The sequence below is a fragment of the Rhinolophus ferrumequinum genome, chromosome 14 (assembly GCF_004115265.2).
Source record: "Rhinolophus ferrumequinum isolate MPI-CBG mRhiFer1 chromosome 14, mRhiFer1_v1.p, whole genome shotgun sequence".
Taxonomy (NCBI): Eukaryota; Metazoa; Chordata; class Mammalia; order Chiroptera; family Rhinolophidae; genus Rhinolophus; species Rhinolophus ferrumequinum.
Window position 1 is genome coordinate 48,823,303 of NC_046297.1, and position 26,072 is coordinate 48,849,374.

The following is a 26,072-nucleotide window of genomic DNA, read 5'->3' on the forward strand; positions in this document are numbered from 1 at the left end:
CACTGGGGTACAATTCAGAACCAACACTACAAACCTGGGGTCTGAAACCACAGCACATGGGACAAACTTGGCCCATATTTTCTAAATTTAACTGAATGTAGAGGATGGCCTGATCAGATACAAAAGAATATAATTATCATCTTTTATCTTTGTACCACACCTTGAAAGTAGAAACAGAAATTTCTATTGTCGGACTGGGTTTCAGTTCAACCAAAGAGAAAATCAAACCACTTCTGTGTAAAGGAGACTCAATCAAGACTTTATATACTTTATAAATATCTTGGGTAACCAGTAAACTCTGTGTGTGTGTGTGCGTGGTGGTGGTGGTGGTGGTGGGAAGGGGGAGTGGTATTTAAAATATTCAAGGAGGCATTTATAAAATTTATCTAATATTCCTATTTAGTCTCTGTAGCTGGCTAGTGAGTGACTAAGGAGCCATTTTAGGAAATTATGAAACAGCAGCTTTATTTGTAATAACCCCAAGCTGGAAACCACCCAAATATCCTTCAATAGGCACATGGTTAAGCAAAGTGGTACACAAATACCATGGAGTACAACTTAGCAATAAAAAGGAATAAACTACAGATATGAATCTGACAACTTGGACAGATCTCAAGGGTATTATGATGAGTGTTAGGTCACATACTGTATAATTCAATTTCTACAACATTCTCATAATGACAAAATTACAGAGGTGGAGAACAGATTAGTGGTTGCCAGGGGTTAGAGAAGGTGGGGGTGGCACTTTTATGATTACAAAGGGTTAGTATGAGGGAAATCTTCATGATGATGATAGTTCTGCACCTTGATTGCAGTGATGGTTGCACAAACCTACATGTGAGAAAATGGCACAGAGCTATTCACACATACTGTACCAATGTCAATATCCTGGTTTGGATACTGTACTATAATTAACATAAGAAAAAAAAATTGGGGAAAACTAGTTTTAGCCTACAGGGAACTTCTCTGTACTATTTTTGCAACTATCTGTGAATCTATAATTATTCCAAAATAAAGTTAAAAAAACACACACGTGTATACATACACAAGGAAGTTCACAAAATAATGAAACAGCAAATTTTATTCAAATTCTCCAAATTTTATACTTAATATGTTCATTGTTTTGCAAATGTATGGCACCCTTTATATAATGGTTTTATTATTTCATCTTTCTTTTATAGTTTTTTTCATCTGTTCTTTACAGTTCTTCAGTAGAAGCCAGAGTCTTGAGTTGCCCAATTAGGAGCCTAAAATACAAAGACAGGGTGAAAAGACAGTACTTTCTGAAAAAACAGAAGTGATACTAGCATTTCCTTTTAGCATTACTCCTACCAAACCATTCTCTAAGATTTTAACAACCTCTATAATTACTAAATGCCAGATGTCCCACTTAGAACGAAATAAACACATTAAAATATCATCCAATATAGTTTTTGACCAATTACAAAGTATAACAATGACACTATTACCAATATTATAACAAAAATCAATACAAATGGACCCTAAAGCATACAAAAAACCCATTAGAAGTTATTTTTCAGGCTCAGTTATTCCAGACTTGGTTGGAAAAGGCATTGACAATAATTTCCTAATTCTTCCTTCTCTTTTAAAATTGAAGGACTATTCTAAGGACACAAACCTGTTGCTAAAACTTCAAATAAGGTCCTTGAATATTCCACAACTGCTGTCTAAAACTTTCCTGTCCTCCAGTTACACATAAACATAATGACTAAAAAGCATTAAAGGTAGTTTGGGATTCCAAAATACAGTCATTCAACTTCTTTTAATATTTAATACACAGAATCTCTATCAAAAAGGTTTTTTTTTGTTTTGTTTTTGACTTAGTTATATATGAATATTAGAACACAAATTTCAAGCACTTGAAAAGTCTACACATATATCGTTGGTCAGTATCAAAATGGTATGTTGACAACCATGAGGAAATGAGTTTTATGAAGTCACACAGAAAGAGTAAAAGGAAAAGAAAAACAGGTATAATAAACTAAGAACACTTAATTTTTTTCAGTTCCCTTAACTAATACATACAATACATCTGAGAAAAATTATTTTCTTAAACAAATGTTCATTCCCCCAACGAATACAAAATCAGATACAATCGATATTAACATGTTCTCAAATTAGGTCCATGTAACATTTATGTTACTTTATTGCTAAATCCCATACAGAATAGAAAATGTGTGGTTCTTACCTCTGACCTACTATTCTGATTAAGTTTCTTCTCAATATTCATTGCCAACATCTGACTTCTAAATGAAAGGCTTTTGGTCTTTTCAATCACTTGCTGATAGGGTGAGACTGCATTGTTACCCATAACCACGTGACCCTAAAATGAGACAGAGGGAAATTGATCTTGTAATGTGAATGACTAAGTTTCTCAGGTAAGTCATGAGTATGATATAACACTACATGACTGATGCATGTATTTTTATGCGCAGTAGAAAGATGACAACATTTATCCAGCAACAAAAAAATAGGAGGTTGCTACTGCCTTCAAAGACAAAACAAATTCTTAATAGAATAAAATGATCTAATGAAAACTTTACCCCCAAAGCATAAAATAAACAGTAACTGACCTCTTGTATGTAGGATAACTAACAGAATACTCACTAATTTAGAATCAATCTTGGCATCCAGTCGTGCATTTCTAATCAAATTTACAATCCACCTTTCAGCTTCTTCTGGAGTCATGTTCAGCTTATCTGCCAACATGCTAATGAAAAAAGTAAAAACAACATTAACTGAGTCTAAAAACTTACTTTTGAGTATACAGTCTTTGACCCATACGTTGCAGAGAGACTTTTAGGTTATTTATGGGTCACTTTCTCTTAAATACTGTGAGTCTTAATAGCTTCATAGTCCCATGTTTTGCTATTATACTATTGTCTTATACTACCCCATTTCACCAACCAGACTGTAGAATCCTTAAGGGCAGGACACCATATTCTGCATCTACAGAAATCTTTCTGGCTTCCAGTAAAGTACCTTCTACTTAGCAGGTGCTCAAGTAGTAATGATCTAAGGGAGAAAATATTTTATAATGTGCGATAACTATACAAATTAAACCCAATACAAGGAGCATCAGTAATGAGTATAATATAATTTAAAAACATAACTAAAATTCAGGGCTGCTATATATGTCCATACTGTAAACTCTGAAGGCATTCCCTGAAATTGTACACTATATAACCTAAATGATCACTGAATTTAAGAGAAAAGAGGGGCACGCATACACATACACACACACTGACAGGGAGGGAGGTGACAGACACCAAGATCCTAATCTAAAGTCTCTGATATCAACGAATCTGCATTTTATTTTTCGTTTATGATCAGGTTGAAAAAGAGGCGATGCAAGGCTCAATTTAACAAGACTAAAGGCAAGCACCAGCCTGGGAGGTAGGCAAGTCCATCAATCAGTCAGCTGATGGAAAAGTGTCAATGTTTGAACTATAGATTTTAAGGGCATATATTATAGTACATGGTGTTTATGTTGCTGTTTAAACACATTTTTTCACCTGTCTTCACTGAAGATAACGCGATAATGCACACTTGCCAGGCCTTCCAATATTATCACTGGTTTGAAGAAAAGAACTAGAGTATCGATAACAAAATCAATCTTTAGACTAAACTAAAATTCCTGATCTGACAGCATTCCCAATTTTAAAATATAAATGTTTAAGACACTGGCAATGATATAATTTTTTATGTAATCCCAGAGCTCCCAACCCAATGTAACCATCCTAATTAATAAAAATACCTTTATGGGACTAATATAATCTGTGCTACCCCTATTTTATGTTTATTGCAAAGAGTTAATAAATTTCATTCAAAATGTCAAAATTAAGTTAGGCTATCAATAAAATTATTACAAATGAAATTACAAACTAAATCTATGAAGACACACTCATTTAAAATGTACCCTTGAAATATGCTTGGAGTTAAAAACATCGCAAGTGTAAGCCAACTCAACCAGAAAACTTCCTGGATTTATGTGTCAAAATTTTGTTCTGTGTTTTTATGACTAATTTTGCTGTAATTTTTACATTGTAAAAGAGCATAAAAAACAATTAATTCTTATTAATGACTATTACTTCAAATGGACAGATTTCATTTTATTTTCTTTATCACTGTTCTCTAAACCTCATTTTCTTAAGCTACTAAAAATAGGGAAGCGCATCATTTTCCTTAAATAAGCAGCGTTTTCTGACTAGGAAAAATTCCTACAGCTGTTTCCTGTGGCTTCCGAATAAACTCCTCGTGTCTCCTACTGGTGCATGACTCATTTTAGAGGCATATAAATTTCATTCTCTTCTTCATTGCTCAAGTAAGCCAATGTCTCATACTTTCATCCGAAGCTGCTACTCTAAAGGTAAAGAATAGATTTTCTGAAACATACTCATTATTGTATTATCTCCTATATTAATTCATCATTTGCATGCCTCCTGCATCTCCTAAAATACAACTCTTTAAAGTGAGACCAGGCCATTTTACTCTGAAAAGCACTAATGAAATAATCTGCACTAAATATATCAAAACTCCAATTTTCAAGATCTCTATAGTTTGCTTTTAAAAATCAGAAACATTATTTCCAGTAAGCCACTGATTATGTATAGTTGGTATTATGAAGATTTTTAAAAAATGATTAAGGCTGTTTAAATAACTAAAATTATAATGCAACACTCAGTCTTGAAGCCTAGGTTATCAGATTCCACTTCTTGCTGTCCATATCCAACCGAGAAGTCCTACGAATTATCTCTTTATCCATTGTGTCTTCTCTAATGTCCTTACCAATCTACTCTCATCTTCAAAGACTCTCCTCTTCACCAGCCACACTACACCTGACTGTTCATTAGACATACCGTGTTTTTAACCACGTCAGGGCCTTTGCACATGCGGTACCTTCTGCCTTCCTCTACCTCTGTCTTCACTTAGCTGTTACATAGGTTTCAGCTAAAACAGCACCCTCATAAGCCTTCCAAGACACCTCTCCTAACCGTGACGTATCTGTCTGGTACTTTCATAGTCCTCTATTTCTTTTCATAGCATTCATAACTGCTGTAATTGTTCTGTTGAATATCTGCTTTTATGACAGACTACATATGTAACCCAAAAGCATGCATTATAGCTTCCTTGTCCACTGCTATACATCCAGCAATTAGCACAATGCCCAGTTACTCTTTGGTTCCTACCCTAGTTCAGACTCCATTACTGTTTACTAGTTCTCAAGCTAACCTACCTCAAGTCTCTCCTTAATCTATTTTACATAGCTGCCAGGTTAGCTGAAACCCAACTAACCAGTTTATTCCCAGGTTCCTTTCAAAACTTGAATAGAGCTCTTCTACCAACACAATAAAATTTCAAAATTCTAAGTGTCTCATTCATGGTTTTCTGCAATTTAGCTACAATCAAACTTTTCAACCTCCCGTTATTCTCCCTCCTGAATACCACATGCCAGCCAAACCAAACCAATTCTCTACCTTCCCTGTCATTCATTCGACAAAATATGAACTGTTTTTGATACTGGTGACAAAATAGTCTGTTCCCCACCTTTATAAAGTTTAAGCTGGGGGTTGGAGTAAGGGACAATCACCTAATCCACAAAATATATAAACTATTATGAGTGTCATGATGAAAAACTGGACGGAAATATGTTCACGAGTTCTAGTCTGGAGATTTAGGGACAACTTACCTAAGAAAGCACTTGTGTGAGATTTTAAGATAAAAAGAAAATTCTATTCTATATAACGCCACCTAGAACTCCATCCGTTCTCCTCCTTTACACCCATATTCTAAATCTCATATTCCGACATGGCTGGGGAAATTTGCCAACATGCATCAAGACACATAAACGTCTGCATCCACTTTGGGGATTTAGTGTTTTGCATGTGCTTCTTGATCCTTTACTTATTAAATCAAGTCAAAGAAAAACTTAAAATAAGGTCCAAGAAGTATTAATAAATTATTGATGGCATCTCAGGTTATGGAGGCTACCAATCACTCAGAATGAATTAAAGAATTGGCAACAGTCCAGTTTCTTTTAAGTAACAGAAAAATACACACAGTAAAAGAAATTAAATAATTAATAGAAAAAAATACTCAAGTTCTTTTACATTCTACTGATTTTATGCAAAAAAGTAAAGATTTCAAAACAATGTAATTTTCTATTAAAGCTTAAAATACAAAGTTGCTTTACGTTATTCTATACCACGCTTACCTTGTATTATTTAAAATAATTCTGTTTATCAATAAGATAAGACAAAATGTATTAAAATGTAGAATTTCTGAGAAAAATATTTAATTCAACTTAGATTTTAAACACAAAAAATAATTTCCAGATTATTTAGATAATGTTGAAAATCTCACCCTTGTCTGTAGGCAGTTTAAAGTAGACATTTAAATATTTTGTGTAAATCCCTTATACACATCTTTTAGTTCATAGCTTTTCTGCTCAAGTGACACAACATGATAGTGAATATGTTAAATAAGAAATATATATGGCACCACAAAAGTCCCCAAATAGCCAAAGCAATCTTGAGAAAGATGAAAAAAGCTGGAGACATCACGCTTCCTGCTTTCAAACTATATTAAAAGCTATAGTAATCAAGTATGGTACTGGCATTAAAAACAGACAATAGAGAGAACAGAATTGAGAGCTTCCGCTGCAAAGGAAACCATTAATTTAAAAACTTGATTTAAAAATGGGCAGAGGCTCTGAACAAACATTTTTCCAAAGACATACAGATGGAATAACAGGTACATGAAAAGATGGTCAACATCACTAATCATCAGGGAAATGCAAAGCAAAACTACAATGAGATACCACCTCACACCTGTCAGAATGGCTATTACCAACAAGACAAGTAGTAACAAGTGTTGTAGAGGCTGTGTAGGGAAAAGAACCCTCATACACTGCTGGTGGGAATGTAAATGGTGCAGCCACTATGGAAGGCAGTATGGAGGTTCCTCAAAAAATTAAAAATTGAACTACCATGTGGTCCAGCAATTCTGCTTCTGCATATTTACCTGAAGGAAACAAAACCACTAACTTGAAAAGACATATGCATGCCCATGTTCACTGTAGCATTATTTACAATAGCCAAGACATGGATGCAACCTAAGTGCTCACAGATAAACGAAAGGATAAAGAAAATATTATTTACACTTACACACACACACACATATACACACACATACACACACACAAATATTATTCAGCCATAAAAAAAGAATGGAACCTTTCCATTTGTGACAACATGGATGGATCTTGAGGGCATTATGCTACGTGAAATAAGTCAGACAGAAAAAGAAACAAATACTGTATGATCACTAAAATAAACAAAAATCAAGCTCACATATACACAGAACAGATGGTGGTTGCCAGAGGTGAGGTTTGAGGTTTGGGGGAAAAGGGTGAGAGGTTTTAAAAGGCACAAACTTCCAGTTATAAAATAAATAAGTCATGGGATGTAATGTACAGCATGATGACTATAGTTAAAAATACTGTATTATATATTTGAAAATTGCCAAGAGTGTAACTGGGTGGTGACGCACTTTAGCTACTTACTGTGGTAATTATTTCTTAATACATACAAATATCAAGTCATATTGTACACTTGAAACTAATATAATGTTGCATGTCAATTATATCTCAATAAAAACTAAAACAAAAGTTATTATTAATATCCTCAAAAATTAAAATGATTATGATATTGCATCCATAAAACAGTTGGAAGAAGATGCTGAGAAAATCTGAGTATAGAGCAAAAAAACCAAAGAGATGGAAAATAGGAGAAAAAATAAAAATATATTAGAAGCCTGGTCCAGGATGTCCAATGCCCAAAATAGAAGTTCCAGAAAGAATAAACGGTGAACAGAAAAGAGAAGACCTTTAAAGAAATAATTCAAGAAAACTTCCCAGAACTGGAGAGCGTGAGTTTCCAAACTAAAAGGGTCCAGTATGAAAAATTAAAATAGACTTATACTACAGCATACCACTGTGAAATTTCAAAGCAATGGGACTAAGAAAAAAAATTCTCCAAATTTCTAGAGAGAGGAAAACAAAAGACCCTTATAAAAGATTAGGGGTAAAAATAGCTTCTGACTTCTGTAACAGGAATCAAAAAAGCAACAGAACAATGTCTTCAAAATTCTGGAATAAAGTAGTTTTCAACCCAAAGTACCATGCTTTGCAATACATTATTGAAATATGAGAGTAAAACAGACATTTCTAGATGTGAAAAAGTTTACCTTAAAGCACTCTTTCCTATAAAGTAATTGAAGGATATGCTTTACCAAAATATAATAGCAAACCAAGAAAAAGGAAGACACATTGTCTAGGAAATTGAAGCTTTATAACAAGATACAGGCTAAGTGAATCCCCATGACAAAGGGAGACAAATATGCACCAGGCACAGAGATCAACAAAGTCCAGATTTTTTTCAGGGAGATATAACTGATAAAATAATCTTGAGAAGAGATTTATAAACTGGCAAAGAGTTTGAAGTGGAATTAATAATAGACATTAAAAACAAAAATGGAGAGAAAAAAGTGGCAGTTATCAACTCCAGTGAAAACAATGAATAGTAAAACACATTACAAATCTATTTGAAACAATTTGGTGTCAGTTAAAGAATCAAACGACAATGATAACAGACTAAAGAGTTGAAAAAGGTCCTATATACAAATGATATGGGTGGCATTTCAAAACAGTGGGGTAAAAGAGAGTTTTTCAATAAATCATGTTGCCTAACTATTTAGGGGGAAAAAGGTAGATGTCTTTCTCACTCTCTATTCCTAAATAAAACCTAGAGGGATTTAAATCGAAGAAATAAAACCATAACGGTCCTAGAAGAAAACATAGGTTAAGTAGCATATAAACCTATTGAAAAAATAACTTGTAAATAAAACAAAATTCAGTACAATAAAGGAAAAGATTAATAACTTTGACTACATAAAAATGTAAATCATTCCTTCAGGGGAAAAAAAATATCCAGAATCCTACGTGCTACTTCAAAAGACATGGTAAAAATAATTATTACATTCGCGCAGTTCAATTTCATTAATTAAACATGTTCATACCTCTAGCACAAAACAAGATACTTTTCTTGTTTCTGGGCAGTAATTAAGATCAGTAGTCCCACTTAAGAACATAAGACATGTAAATCTAAATCTAGAGAACCCATTACGGTTAATTTTCTATCAGGTTTCAATGACTAATCTTTTAGACTAAAAATCTTTTCGTCTCCCTTCCACAGCCCCTGCCCAAAGGTATCTTTTAACAAGTAAGGATCTGGGGTCTAGCATTTCATATGCTTATTAATTACACCTTTAAATAACCTGACTTTTCAAATTTTATCTGATAAGCACAATTTTGTATTTCAAATATTACTGACTTTAGCATTAAGCTATGGGAAGTTCTGGCCTACTTTTCACTGAAGACTGTGGCCAACTATTTAGCATGTTAAAAGTCCTCCAATCTTTTATAAGGGTATGCTATGACAACTAATCAAAGAATAAGTGTTAAGTATAAACTATGTTTAACTGTAACATTATGAGGAAATAGGAGAAAACAGAAGAAATGGTAAATGCTGTGTGACAACTTAAAATTCTCACTGAATTTTCCAACATCTTGTTTAGTCAAAAAGGAATGTATTACCTTAGTTAAAAAAGAAATGCAGTGATAATAATGGTTTTTTAAACTATTTTATCTCCATCTGGAAATGCACCTTTCTATTTCTAGTATCAGGAAATATAATTATGAATATACATTGTTATGTGGTAATAAGAACTTTAAGAAAAAATATTATAATCTAAAATGTTTATAAAATAAGCAAAGTATTAATAGAATGTCTTTATAACTTAAAGAAATGCAAGAGCAGTTGGCAAATACCTTCTTTTGTGAAAAGCCAAAACTAACTATAGGAAAATTATATTAATATATGCTCCAACATGTTTATCATATACATTCAAAATATTACTTCCATACTTTGTTTTTATCTACAACTGAAAACTGGTCCAAGAATTATTCTAGAACAGCTTTTCAATTTCAGACACACACCATATCTGATAAACTATTCAGTTATGATAAATTAAATCCCACCACAGTAATCTTTTTTGACAGATGTTGCATACTTTATGGTAAACAGATTCGTAACTTATCCTACAAATCTATAGGGCTGTATATAAACTGATAAAAACATTCTTAATATGCATTTTTATAAAGATATGACTATCACATGTGCTTACAGCTATTTGGTCAAGAAACTTATCAACAGAGAATGTTTCAATCACAAATGGAAACAGTTTTTAATAAACAACCCTGGGTTTTAATACTATTCTATTCAGCATCTGAAATATGTCCACTGGGGGAAAGAAAGGAGTCCAGAGACAAATCCTTCCGGTTCCTCCTCCAAAAGCTGATCGAATATCAAGTAACTCTAATTAGAGGCAGAGATAGACCAGCATAAACTAGTGAAGAGAGTAATTTGTCATAATTAGTATACAGTGGAAATGAGTATTTTGGGGCTTAAAAATAGTCCATTAAATTATCAGGGTTCAATGAACCTTTAATCCAAATTACTTCTCTGGTTTTCCAATATACAAATTACGTCCATGTCATTCTCTCTTATTCTATATTTTTCTTTAAAACATCTACCATAATTTGTAACTTCATCTTTAACATCTGTTTCTTCTTCTGGATTTTAAGCTCTGAGGGTGTGCTCCGTACTTTCTACAGAGTGCCTGGCCAGAAGAGTTGTGCATTCACATTTGTAATATTTTCTTCTTTGAACAACTGTTATACTGCTATTTAGTTATATTGCTATCAACTAATTATATCATAATCATGACATAGTGCATTTATCCTTGAGAAAGTTGAACACTATCTTAAAAAAACGTTTTTGCACAGTCTTAAAAGGACAAAAATTATAAGAATGGAGAACAGATAAGTGGTTGCCAGGGGTTAATGACGGGTGGGGCAGGTGGATGGGGTATGGCTGTGGAGGAGCAACTTCAGAGATCCTTGCAGAGACAGAACTGCTGTGTCCATGAACAGGTGAGTGTCAGTACCAGGTCGTGATACTGGTTTGCAAGATGGAACCACTGGGGAAAGTGAGTAAATAAAGGGTATCTCTCTATTATTTCTTACAAGTGCTTGTGAATCTATAATCATTTCAAAATAAAAAGTATAATAAAAAAAGAAAAAGAGATCCAGCATCAGAATTATTTAGAGGAGCTTTAAAACATACAGATGCCGCGATGTCCCCCAGAGAATTTGGGTTTTTGTTTGAGTTTTTAGGGGTCGGGGTCAATCACCATTATTTTCCCTTATTTCTTTTTAAAGCTTCCCTCTTGGTTCTAATGCACAGTTAGACTACAGATCACTAACTTAGAGCAATTATTCCCCAAGGCTAACTGCAGAAGAATCTCCTGGGAAGGTTTCAATCCACATTCTCAAGCTTTGATCCCAGTGATTCTGAGTCAGGTCGGGGTAAAGCTAGAAAATCTATTCTTTATAAGTTGTTCTTTTTTTAAAGTTTTTCAGATGATTTTGATGTACAGCTAGATTTAAAAACCTCTGGATTAGAGTACGATTTTTCTACATACTGTTTAAAGATAAACATTAGCTCTATTGATCATCATCTTGGAGTCTGCATGGTACTTATAGTACTTATAAAAAGCCCAAATTATATGCTTAGCATTATTTTCAGCCTTATTCCTAACCCACTAAAACAAAGACATCTACCCCTTAGACTGAGTCCTGCTCAATGCTCCCTTCTTGAACCTTATAACCTGAGATCTCATTGCTCTAAGTAGAATATTTATTTTTTTCACATGAAGCTATGCTTTCTTCTCTGTCCCTATACTCTTTCTTTTTTCCCCAAAGGGGAACAGGACTTTATTGGGGAACAGTTTGTACTTCAAGGCCTTTTTTCCAAGTCAAGTTGTTGTCCTTTCAGTCTTCGTTGTGGAGGGCGCAGCTCAGCTCCAGGTCCTGTTGCCGTTGCTAGTTGCAGGGGGCATAGCCCACCATCCTTTGAGGAAATCGAACCGGCAACCTTCAGGTTGAGAAGACGCACCAACCAACTGAGCCATCCGGGAGGCAGCCCAGCTCAAGGTGCCGAGTTCAATCTTAGTTGCATGGGGCGGAGCCCACCATCCGCTGTGGGACTCGAGGAGTTGAACCGGCAAATTTGTGGTTGAGAGCCCACTGGCCCATGTGGGAATCGAACCGGCAGCCTTTGAAGTTAGGAGCACGGAGCTCCAACCACCTGAGCCACTGGGCCGGCCCTGTCCCTATATTCTTAATTCATCATACACTGAAGATATTAAATCACTGATTTTTCACTCCATTAACTCTAGCAGGCTTTAATTATGTGCCTAAAAAATTGGCAGCCTGGTGCAATGGTTCTCAATCCTGGATGTGCTTTGGAACAACCACCCTTAAGATAACAGCATAGTAGCTCTATTACACATCATAGCATAGCATACTCAGAAAATCAGGTCCAGAAAGTTTGGGGTGGCTTCAGGGACTCTGTTTGTATAAAATAAAACAAAACAAAGTTCTACAGAGATTCTGAGACACAGTTAAACACTGACTTATGGTTTCCATTTTTATCCTCTGGCTCAAGTGATACACTAATGCCATATTGGTCTAAATCTGTTATTTCTAAAAATATCAATTATCACAATGAAAACTAAAGCATTTATAGTGAGGTATAATACAATGAATGTCAGAGACCTATTAGCCCAAGCTGGTATTAAACGAGACTTAACCAGCTTAATTTCTGAGCCTAAAGTTTCCGAGTTACAAACAAGAAGCTATAAAATAAAGGAGTTGGACTGAATCAGTGTTTTGTAAAACTGTGTTTCCAGAAGTCTTCGGGTTCCACAGAGGTGCCTTAGCAGCCAGGAGGGAAGCTAAATAAAGGTACAGGCTAAACAGGGTGATGGGGCTTTGATTCAATCAGCTTACCCATATACAGTTGACCCTTAAACAAAGCAGAGTTAGTGGTGCCAACCTGCCTCCCACAATGAAAAATCTGCACATAACTTTTGACTCCCCCCAAACTGAATTACCAATAATCTACTGTTGACCAAAGCCTTATCGGTAGCATAAACAGTTGATTAACACATATTTTATGTTATATGTATCATGTACTGTATACTTACAACAGACAAAATGTTAATAAAATATTACATTTGAAAAAAGTCATACACACACACACACACAACCGATCTAAAAACCATGGTTATGTAACTTGAGAACTAAGCCACTCTTTAAAGTGCACAAAAAGCTACACATGGCTATTGGATACCATACTGAACAATGTAAATATAAAACATTTCCATCACTGCAGAAAGTTCTACTGAAAAATCCTATTGTCAATGATTCAATAACTGTGTCTTGTTGGGTGAGAAGCTCCTTATGATTTCTTTCAGCTCTAAAATTCATCCCCAATATTTGAAGAAAACACATTAACCTACGTATTTGAAATCATCTTAGTTAGTAAACCATTTCACAGATAGCAAAAAATGTTTAAACAATCTAAGTAAAAAGAAAATACTATCACTGGAAGAGAGAAAAGATTTCTGGATTTTAGAAAAGACAATTTACTGAATGAGAGAAGATATGTGTCAATGACACATCCAATAAGGGGTTAATATCCAAAATATATACGGAACTCATACAACTTAACATCAAAAAACCAAAAAATCCATTTAAAAATGGGCAGAGGACCTAAACAGACATTTCTCCAAAGATAACACTTAGATGGCCAACAGACATTTGAAAAAATGCTCAGCATCACTAATCATCAGGGAAGTGAAAATTAAAACCACAATATCACCTCACACCTGTCAGAATGGCTATCATCAATAAATCAACAAACAGTAAGTGCTGTTGAATATGTGGAGAAAAGGGAAACCCCATGCACTGTTGGTGAGATTGTAAACTGATGCAGTCACTACTGAAAACATTATGGAAGCTCTCGAAAAAATTAAAAATAGAACTACCTATGAGCCAGCAATTCCATTTCTGGGTATTTATCTAAAGAAATCCAATTAAAAAAGATATATGCTCCCCTGTGTTCATTGCAGCATTATTTACAAAGCCCAAATATGGAAGCAACCTAAGAGTCCATCGAGAGACGAATGGATAGAGAAGATGTGGTACATATGTACAATGGAATACTACTCAGTCATAAAAAATAAAATCTTACCATCAGTGACATGGATGGACCTAGAGGGTACTGTGCTAAGTGAAATAAGTTAGACAGAAAGTCAAATACTATACGATTTCATTTATATGTGGAATCTAAAGAACAAAGAAGCAAACAAAACAAACTCATTGATAGAACAAACTGGTGGTCATCAGATGGGAGGGGGACAGGAGAATAGGTCAAAAAGATGAAGGGATTCAGAAGCACAAATTGGCAATTATAAAATAGTCACAGGGATGTAAAGTATAGCATAGGGAACATAGTTAGTAATTGTGTAATGGTATGTATGGTCTCAGATCAGTAGTAGACTTGGCAGGGTGATCACTTCATTAGGTATATGAATATCTAATCATTATGTTGTACATCTGAAACTAATATATTATTATATGTCCACTGTAACTAAAAACATAAATTTAAAAAAGAAAAAACCACACTGATATAAGTTAAAGAAAATTCTTAGGTAATGATGTCACGTAGTTTATAAAGCAGTCCCACTACATTGCCTTATTTGAACAGCACATCTCTTGAGTGCACAGGACAAATACTTTATCTATGTTACTGGTAAGGATAGTAAACTGAATTCAAAGAAGCAAAATACTGAATACAAGTTCCCAAAGAGAAAGAGCTAGAACTGGAACAAACCTTACTTATGGTATTTCAGAAGCCAACACCAAAGTGACAAAGCATTATCATGGACAAAATATAAACTCACTAATACAAAGGAAAGAAATTTATTCATTTAACAAATATTTATTGAGCATCTATACTGTACAAAGTTAGTATACTAGGTGCTAAAAATATAAAAAGGAGAATCAGCTTTCAAAAAAACAACACAAAATCAAAAACAAAACCCAAGTGACCAGATTCTAATGAGAAATAGGGAAAATTCCACAAAGGAAACTAAATGTTATCATCTCTCTTTCAAAAGCTCAATTTATAAATCTAAAAAAAAAAAAAAAGGCAATGCTAGAATTCAGTTATCTACTCATTGTCCACCAGAGTCCTGCATATGATACAGCTATATCTTTATTTCACAACCAAAAATATATTAGAAATTCGCGTGTATTCTTTAAGAGAATCAGATTTTTAAAATCATAGGTTTGCTAGCTATAGTAAAGTACTAATAAAACTGAAGTCAAGGCTTCAATTCCCATAGGAAAAGCCCATGATTACACTATACTTCTAGCTCAGAATAACCACTTCAATGACAACCCACTAAAATTAGGCAAGCAAGTATGGATGCCTTAGCAAAAACAAATGGCACTAAAGAAAAACTTTGGTCTACACCCAATTCCTAAGAGGCAAACATTAAAGTAGTAAGATTTAAAATATTTATGGAGGATTTACTGTTTTACTTCATCTATGGTCAAAGGGATTGGTTATTTTTCAAATTCTAATATGTAAAATTAGTTTCTAATAGGTTATGTAAGTTTCACATTTTTCCCCAATATTTTCCTCACACAACAGAGAAAATTTCAACTAAAATTCACCATAATTTTTCCATGTTTCAACATCTTATGATGTTATAGGAGTTTACTATATGAGAATTCAAATATATAATCAAATAAAACAAACTCAATTAACTGAAATGATTACCAAATGTGGTCTTTCAACAGTATTTCCTATTTAGTAAGGGCTAAATCCTTATTTGAACTCCTGTGGAAAACCATTCTAAAACTGGATACTTCTTTTCTTCCTACATAATGGTATAATAGTACTCTTTTAAAAAAGTAACTGACAATCATAATATTGCCTTGAGGTTATCATTTTCAAAAATCATGCTGTACCACACACAAGAAAGCTAAAAAAGATATTTTTGAGTCTATAGCATCCCAAAATTCAAACAAGTCAGGGTTTTTAATAAATCGCTATCAGACCGTTTCCTTTTTCTTCTAAAGCAAAGGGAAATAAAATCCAATTAACTGGAATCCTATTAAGTGTAACTTTACAATAAATGGAAATCTCCAAGAATTTAAAAGTAGAAAATACAAATCAAATTAGGATGGTCTTACTTAATGCTGATACACTGGTGGATGCGGCAAAAAGTCTCAAATATAAAGAGACGGGCATTTTCAATGAAATCCTCAAGACAAGCCACCAAGAAGAAGTCATTCACAAGCACCTATGTGTATAAAATATGAAAGAAAAAAAATTAAATGGCACTACAAGCAATTTGCAAAAATCTGACTCAAAAACTTTTTGTGTCTTACTCATTGTTCCATTCACTAGAATTTTCTCATCTAATATCACAAGTTCTAACATCACAGCATTTTCTAGAATACTATGTTCAAGTCTCTAATAACTTAAGCAAATGAATGCTATAAGAAAAAAGACCTAAGAACTGAAATGTTTCCTTGTTCCACTGATGACATGAGCAACTTTGTGACAAAACAGCTTTGTCCAGTCCATTATCCTACATAAATTTTCTGTAAATAACCTACTGTTTTGAGCTATTTAGAATGATTATGAATGGACTAAAGGTATGCATATTTCTGTGATAGTAAGTAGACCTGTAAATCTACAAAGGAAAAAAATTCAAGTGTCTCCTAATCCACAGACAGTATCATAATTAAAAGAAAGAATTTTAACTTAATAGCAACCAAGTGCCCTCTGCCTTAGCATTTCTTCTTAGCATAACAAATGTACTCCAATATTTAGTAATGCCATATGACATGTTAATAATATTGATAATGAATGATTACATGAACACATATCATCACACTGGATTCTAATTTTTCACTTTGTCCAATGTTTGACAATCATCTCTGAGGATATATTTACGTGGTAATTTTTTCTTAGAGAAGTAAGATCTTGGTCGTTCAACAAACTTGGCCCATTTTTGTGCTAACACTTGGATTTCAAAAATAAAACTGACAACTAATAACTTGTGGATTTGGTAAATGCATTTAGCAGGTAAATTCTAAGGTTAATTTTTTTAAAACTTGAAAACTAACTTATTCAAAAAATCATAAATCTAACTCTTTCAGTTGCTTTGAAGATACTTTAGTTAGTAACAACCAACAGAAGACATTGTAATTATAAAAAATCCCACTCTTACAAAATGTTAAATCATGTGAAAAATTCTAAAAACAGGGCCACTTATAAAACAAATTGAGAAACACAGCTGTGATATGCAATTCCAAACAACCTTGCCCATACGTATGAAATATTTCACGTATTTACTTGTTCAGGATAAGACAGAATTATGGGTGTATGTATGAATTTATAATACTCCCAATGTTTTAACAAACTGTCCTAACAAAAGGGATACACACATGGCAATATTAAAAATGTCTTTACCCTCGCACATTTCTAAACAATATGCCACTTTAAGATTAATATAAATTTCTGATATAATTACTTTAACAAAACACTGCAGTTAACTCTTACCATATACAAAAATTTAAGAACGTTACTAATTTATAAGTAAAAATTCATACTTACAGATTCACATTCCCTCAGCTTTTTCTGAGCTCCATCAAAGTCAAAGTTAACATATAAGCATTCAACAAACTCTGTAATTGGGTCTTTATATGTGTAAGACTCCTGTAAAATTAAGTCAAAGGTCAAGATGGCTCTAATTCAACATTGTTTAGTAGACCGCTCCTAGAATATCCCAATCTTCTTATTTTCTCCCCCCTTAACATTAATTTCTAGCAAATTACCTAGTATTATCCTCTCAAAGCAATTGCCCATATCCTGATTTCAGGACACACCTTAACCTTAATGGCTTCCAGATCAAGTTCTCTAAATTCTCATCCTAGAACCATTCCAAAAGCTTTTGAATTCCTCTCCTGCCCTTAGTTAATAAACAGTGATGAACGTCCCCAAGTATAAGGGTATTCATACCCTATTGAATGAAACTCTTTTAATTTATTCTTCCATTAAATAAGCAGGTTCTTTTCTTAACCCGTAGTTATTGCTGAGACACTCAGTAACCCAGTAGGGCTGCAATGTTTTATACAACGTGGGGACTATTTCCATTGTCTCGTCTGTAAAGGTCATTAGTCTCGAATAATGTAGACAGTGACCTCCCAACAAACAGTTCTAGGCTCCAGATCTCTTCACTCTTTGCAATAAAAGCAACACTAACATCCAATGCATATTAAGTACCCACCTAGCAGAGAGCAATATTCGTTCATACCACATTACTAATATAAGTATATCTGTAACTAAAAAGTTAGTAAATGCCTATTTGGGGCTCTTGGGCTCTTCTCTCTTCATGCATACTTTTTTTCTTTTTTAAAACGTTTTTACTTTAAAAAGAGTAGTACTGTAGAAAAAGAGGTTAAACCTGAAGTTCAGTCATGTTTTAAACATCAATAAATTCCATTCTTTTGCATGTGGTTTTTTATATACATAATAGAATACTATTCTGCCATAAGAAAAGGTGAAATAGTGCCACTTGTGACAACATGGTTGGATCTTGAGATTATTATGCTAAGCGAAATAAGTCAAACAGAAAAAGTCGAGAATGATATGATTTCACTGATATTTACGACATAAAACTGAGGGGGCAAGCCCGGTGTCTCAGGCGTTTGGAGCTCCGTGCTCCTAACACCGAAGGCTGCTGGTTCGATTTCCACATGGGCCAGTGCCAGATGGCTCAGCTGGTTGGAGAACCGGCTCTCAACCACAAGGTTGCCGGTTTGACTCCTCGACTCTCGCAAGGGATGGTGAGCTCCGCCCCCTGCAACTAAGATCAAACATGGCATCTTGAGCTGAGGTGCCGCTGAGCTCCTGGATGGCTCAGTTGGTTGAAGCGCGTCCTCTCAACCAACCACAAGGGTTGCTGGTTCGACTCCTGCAAGGGATGATGGGCTGCGCCCCATGCAACTAGCAACGGCAACCGGACCTGGAGCTGAGCTGCGCCCTCCACAACTAAGACTGAAAGGACAACAACTTGTCTTGGAAAAAGTCCTGGAAGTACACACTGTTCCCCAATAAAGTCCTGTTCCCCCACCCCCCAAAAAACACAAAAAATCTGAAAGCAATAAAGGAACAAGACAAACAAATAAAGAAACAAAAACTCATAGACACAGACAATGGGTTAGTGGTTATCAGAGGGTAAGGGAGGAGGGAGGTGGTAGATGAGGGTAAACGAGATCAAACATATGGTGACGGAAGGAGAACTGACTCTGAGTGGTGAACACACAATGTGATATATATAGATGTATTACAGAATTGTACACCTGAAACCTATGTAACTTTACTAACCATTGTCACCCCAATTAACTTTAATTCAAAAAAAATAAAAAAATAAAATAAAGATTTTAGTTTTTACCTGTTGAATAACTTTGACCAGATCTTTTAGCACCTGCCGGCGTTTTCGAACATCTTTGTTTGTTATAACTGCTGTAGTCAAATAGCGAAGAATATGTGGACACATCGTCTGAATTGCATTAAGGTACCTAAGGCAAAAATTCAAAGGCTATTTAATATTAATAACTTGCCCAGTTTTTCTAGATCTATAATCACATGTAATTTAAAGAAATCACTCAAACTGCTCATTATATTGCAGTGTTTAAGTAACCTAAGATTGCAGACACTGAAGAATGAATATTTTAAGGGCCATCTCCTCCAAGGAAATAAAGAAACTAAATGATAAAAATGTCAGCTGGTATTCCCTAATTTGGAGTGAGGAAGACTCACTTATGAGGTAAATAATCCTATTATCACTGTTGAGTAAAAGGATTTTTGGAAGACCTTGATTCATTACATCAGTCTGTTTCAAAAGACTACTGAACTATGACTTTCAGTCATTCATCTATTAGAACAAACGTGTGAAAACCTTCTGTGTGCAAATCAGTCATAATAAGCAGAAAATCAGGCACTTACATAAATTAAACAATTCAGGAAATGAAAGACTGGAAACTATAGAGAGAAAGAAACTATTAAAGTATTACAGGGCTTTGGTTAAATTGGTAACACTGGGAATTAGAAAAGAAGGACTAGATGTCAGACAAATGTCAACGGGCCTTGGCTGGTAGGTAGCAAATCTTGCCATTCTGATGATCAGCAGCGGGCCACCCTCTGTCATTTTGGTGTTTATCCTGTATTTCTCCCGCTCGTTTCCTTAAATAACTCCCCAATTTTTATACAATAAGTACCTTACAGTGCCAGGAACTATGCCAAGCTTAGAAATATGTGTCAATCAAGTCCATTTCTAGTAGCTGAATATTCAAGCCTGAAAGGACCCATCCACCTCCATGTCCCACCACACCGTCACTGAACCACTTCCTGCTTTCCTCACACTTCACTACAGAATGCTGTTCCAAACAAGCCTCTGAAACCTAAATTCTACCCAACCTTCCCGGCCCAGCTCAGATACCTTATCTTCCAAGTGTTCCCTAACTATGATATTAATAAATCCTTATATTTTGTCATATTGTAGATTCCTCATAAAATGTGATTTGAACTCTTTAGAGGACCCTAGAATCTGACAATAACTTAACACTTACTACCTAATCCCAATTAGCCCCACTTAAATCCCCTTTAAGCAAGGCAGGGTATAAAAATAATCAAAACACACTCAAGAATAAAACAATTTATAGGAAAAGATTAACTAAACAAATCAGCTAAAAGTTTCATTACCTGAAAAATTAAGGCTGAGATTGGGCAGAAAATTTTAAACTGCAATGTTCAGTCAGAACACTTGTTTGCCTCTGTACTCTCTTGCCAGAGATTTCATGTACAACTTCAGGAAAGCATGACTGGTTTCCTTAACATCAGTTTTGAAGTGGCTAATTTTAGTAGGCATTTATGGAACTCATTTGTAAATGTATCCATATAGGATAAAAACTAAGTTTATTGTATGCGATGTTAAACATTCATTTTTACTTATCCTAACTTTATGTCATTGTACCACATATATCTTCTATTTTTCTGGAGGATGACTTCCTTGGGAAATCACCTCTCTATTTCTGTGAATATATGGCAGGGGTTAGCAAAATTTACGTAAAGGACTAAATAATTAACATTTTAGGGTTTGCAGGCCAAGAGGCAAAATTGAAAGTATTATGCAGGTATTTACATGAAGTGAAAACAAATTTCCAAAATATCTTATTGACAAGGCTCAAAAATATAACAGTTGAATAGGAAATTTTGTAATACACGTTTACTAATGTAAAAATGGAGTTTCTTTACTTAATTAGGTTCAAAAGTTAGTAACCTGTATCATTAAAATTTATTGTAAATGTTTATCTGTAATGAGATTTTACATATTTAATCTTTAAAAATTTCACATTGTCCTGCTCCATCCCACTTGGGAGCTGAATCATCCCTTTGCCCAGCAGATCCACATTATGCCTATGCACCTTACCCGCCCATTAGTTACTTAGTAGCCACCTTGGTTATGTATCCACTGTTGTGGTAGCATAGTGCTTGTGTTCAAGTAACAGTTCTTTTACTTAATGGCCCCAAAGCCATTCACATAATTTTATTACATATATTGCTATAACTGTTCTATTTTATTATTATTGTTAATTTATTAATGTACCTAACTTATAAACTAAACTATTATACGTATGTATGTATGTATGTATGTATGTATGTATGTATAGGAAAAAACGTAGTATATATAGGGTTTGATACTATCCATGGTTTCAGGTATTCACTGGGAGTCTTGCAATGTTATCGCCCACAGATAATGGGGGACTGCTGTATGTAAAACAATGAGCATGGCTGTGTTCCGATAAAAATTTATGGACACTGAAACTTTCATGTAATTTTCACATGTCACAAAACATTATTTTCATTTTTTTCCAACCATTTAAAATGTAAAAGTTATTCTTATACCGCGGGCCATCAGAAAAAAGGCAGTGGGCTAGATTTAATAGACCATGATCCATAGTTTGCAGATCTGGTACACAGCATTACCATGACGACTCCTGACTTCCAAACAGAGCAGGGACTCCCTACCATCTAGGGCAGAAGTGATCATTCCCATGTATGTATGTATGTATGTATGTATGCAATCATCTGCATAGATTGATACATAAAGGAGGGGAGTGGGGATTAAGGGTGATTCTTGTGAAGTTATCTTAGTTTACATTCTTAGAGGGATCAATAACTATACATTTAGGTCAAATACAAGCAAGACCACAGATGTGGATTACAGCCTACACATGACCATTGTGTTCTTTTGCTCTACTTCCTTTTTATCACGTACTTTCTTCTCCATCAATTAAAATTTAAAGGCCAGATCAATTTTCATCTTCACTGGACTCTTCTAACTTCTCCAGGCCTCACTGATAGCTGTCACACCTATTTTGGCATGTACAATAAAATACATCTGTACTAAGTTATATATGTTCTACACTACTTCTTGTGTTATTTGTTTGGGTTATAAACTATGTAAGAACAGAGGCTATACCATCCCTATTTTTGAAATCGAACTTTATAATTTCTTTTTTTTAAATAAGAGCCTCAAGTATTTATTGTGTTCTGAATTGTAATTTCATGATAGGTCAGTAAAAATGTTTTAGCTTATTTTTTCTCTAGCACAACCCTGCTCCAGTTGTACAATTTTATGAAGTTTTTCTTCAGTTTTCTAATTGCAAGTCAGACCATTTAGTAATCAAACGTAAGACAAATATGCCCCAAAATAAAAATATTTAAGTATCTATGATGTGCAGGATGTTATAAGAATATAAAGAATAAAAATTCTGCCCTCAAATACACTTATAATCTAGTTGGGGAGATAAGGCAATTGTAAGTTTTTTGTTTAAAGGCGTTACATAATTAAATACCAAATATATGGCAAACACAATATACAGGACTTCATGAAGAAAGTAAACTTGAGTTGGAGCTTGAAGAACAGGCAGACTTTGGATAGGTAAGAAAAGGACAAAATGACATTTCTAGAAAGACAAACTAAAAGAACAAAGAAAAGGGAGAACACTTAGTAGAATTTCAGAGGATGGGTTTTTAGATGGGGACCTTAGAGGTCATCCTGAGCTAGAGCAGGTAAAGTACCTCCATGAGAAAGATCAGGAACAATTAGAAAATACAGAAAAAATAAAGGAAGAAAGGTCACTCAGGATAAATTCTGGACACTATCTAGTTGACTGTTAATAGTAAAACTTGAAATTTCTTAGGAAATTTATGTTATTTTTATTTAGGAAACAAATAAAACACTCTTGTGCGAACTGAACTTTGAATCTATTTTTTTACAACTGGAGAATAACTAGGGCATTGTATTACAAATGCATTCTTTTCCCTAATAATGTCTACATTTGGTGGCAAAGCCCCATCTCTAATAGCCTTCAAACATTGCTCTATCTTATACCTGATACCTTATCTTATATATTATGTTACATTTAAAAGTTCAAAATTTTCAAATGTGTAAATCATCTCCATTTAGATTCAGAACAAATTATGGCAGAAATGACAATATATATGATGTAAGAGACTATCACCTGCACTTGCATCTAAACTTTCACTTCAAGGACAAAAGTATAATTTATCTCCAAAGTACTGTTCTGGTTATTTTTTTTTAAAGCCTGAAATCACAATCTATATAAACTATCAATTTAACATACAGTCTATGAACCACATTAAAATGTATTACTGTGCTATTAGAAATTAAAAACAGGAAGGATATGACATTTTCTTCATTAATTTCTAATATTTATCAAGAGACCACTGAAAAACATGACTGTAGACATATCAATGCAAATGACATGCTATGTAACTATTCTACTTGATATGCAATCCAGGAAAATAAATGAAATAATGATCTGTCAAGCCAACTGGGTGTACTTTCATAAAAAGTTAGAATCAAGCTAAAATGAAAATAAGCCATGAAGACATTACTAATGAGGAAGAAAACAGGATGGTAACCTGACAGTATTTTGGTGGAAATTCAAAATTGTAATACGGCTGAGTTTTCTTTTCCATATTTTGCTAACAGTCTGTTTCTGTTATTTAAAAAAAAAAAGTTTTATAGGCACGAGGGTTCTCATTGGGTGGAAGAAAATGTTCAAAAACTGATATATGATGATAGCGATCACCACTTGGTAAAGTTACTAAAAAAAAAATCACTGAATCATAAACAAAGCCTTCTGATAACCTTAGCATAAATCAGAGTAGTGGCATCATACTATATTAGTAGTCATTATTATTTTTCACCAGTACACTTGCATTTAAAAAAAAAAAAAGCCTGTTTCAACTATATCCTAATAGGCAGTAGAAATTATTAATTTAAAAAAAGTCAACCTTGTAAATTAATCTATTTAATATTCCACATGACTAAATGGAAAATGTGTATAAGGCTCTTCTGCTATATATTTTAGTGTCATGGTTGTCTTAAGGAAAAGCACTTGTATGACTGAGTTGGAAGCTGAACTTGCTGCTTTTCTCATAGAAGTATTTTTACTTGAAAGAATGACAGACAAACCAAAGCTATTTAGACTTTGGCATATGGAAGATATTTTCTAGAAAATGAAGAGCTTATCCTTCAAGAAAAATAAATGATAAAATTAGAGCTTTCAAAAAACAGAATTTTAGAAAATTTGTATATATGTCACTCCTACTTTCCATTATTTAAACCCTTTTAATGGAGTCAGTACTGATGTTAATGAATGTCATTTTTTTGGTATTGTATATGGTCAACATATTTGAAATACTTGTATAACTCACTGAGCCAGTATTTTCCAAGCAACTAATGCATGATGTTATAAACTATGCATGGGTAAAAAGATCCATTTAAAGTACAAGGCCGACCAATATATTTTGGAATACCAGCATAGTTTAGAATCCAAAAAACTGAATGATATGGTTTCAGATTCCACATTACAATAACCTTTAAAAAAACCACTACTTGTAGAGTTTTGGTGTATTATCAAAAAAAATATTCATAATTATCTGAAAAAGCTATTTTAAAAAAACACCTCTCTATGTATGTGTGAGGCTAAGTTTTCTTCGTATCTTTCACAACAGACTGAAAAAAATCAAGTATGAAAGCAGGTATAAAAATCTAGCTGTCAATTAAGCCAGAAATTGAAGGGTCTACAAAAATGTAAAGCAATGCCACTCTTCTCACTAAATTTTTGGTTTTTTAAAAAGTTGTTTTTCGGTGGTGGTGGTGGGGGCAAACACTAAAAAAAAAAAAAAAAAAAAAAAAAAGTTGTTTTTCTTAAAAATAAATGTCCACTATCATCAATTTAGTATTTGCCAATTAGTATACTTTTAATTTCTCAGTTTTAATTTCTAATACACTATGTATCAACAGATTTAGCCAACAAACAAAACTGCACTCAACAAGTCTTAATACTTCATAAAACGATTCCACGACCAAAAAGTTTAAGAACCATTTACCTGTAACAATAATATTCCCAAAGATAATTCTGATGTTTATTTTTTTTTCTTCTAAACATCCAACAGCTTCTCAGTGTGTATATCTAATTTGGGTCTTGAAGGGGGTAAAAGGCTGTCACTGAATGTTCCAATAGGGTCCTATTTGCCTCACAAAGTTAAATGGAGAATTATGTCCCTACATATACACACTTTTTGTAATGCTCCAAAATGACCAATAAATCCATCACAGCTGAATCCTTTTAGTGGAATCGTTAAAAAGCTAAACAAAACAAAAAACATCTCACAATTCCTTCCTCAGTTAACTGATATGATAAGGTTACACTTCTGTCACCTGGGGTATTTCAGGTTTTGGAGGATACCATGCAAGTATACATAGTATTTCCTGATGGTTTTTATTTTTTGTTAAATCATTTGACATAAAGCCATTTTCATTTCTTTAATTTTTTTCCCACTTTTGAAACTGAATTATCAGTTTTAAGATTAATTTCAACATTTTCTAATATATTGCTAATT

At 33.9% G+C, this 26,072-nt stretch overlaps 1 protein-coding gene across 1 annotated transcript in view; it reads right to left on the reverse strand.

Moving 5' to 3' along the window:
* Positions 1-1,063: 1,063 nt before the first annotated feature.
* The window catches only part of EIF3E (eukaryotic translation initiation factor 3 subunit E), a 47,531-nt gene continuing 22,522 nt past the window's right edge, over positions 1,064-26,072 (reverse strand). The window contains exons 8-13 of the mRNA XM_033126622.1: positions 19,525-19,651; positions 17,685-17,786; positions 16,253-16,362; positions 2,629-2,731; positions 2,210-2,344; positions 1,064-1,247 (exon numbers count right to left, since the gene is read on the reverse strand). Of these exons, the coding sequence (XP_032982513.1) occupies positions 1,209-1,247; positions 2,210-2,344; positions 2,629-2,731; positions 16,253-16,362; positions 17,685-17,786; positions 19,525-19,651 (616 nt within the window). The 3' untranslated portion in view covers positions 1,064-1,208. The remainder of the gene's footprint in view (positions 1,248-2,209; positions 2,345-2,628; positions 2,732-16,252; positions 16,363-17,684; positions 17,787-19,524; positions 19,652-26,072) is intronic.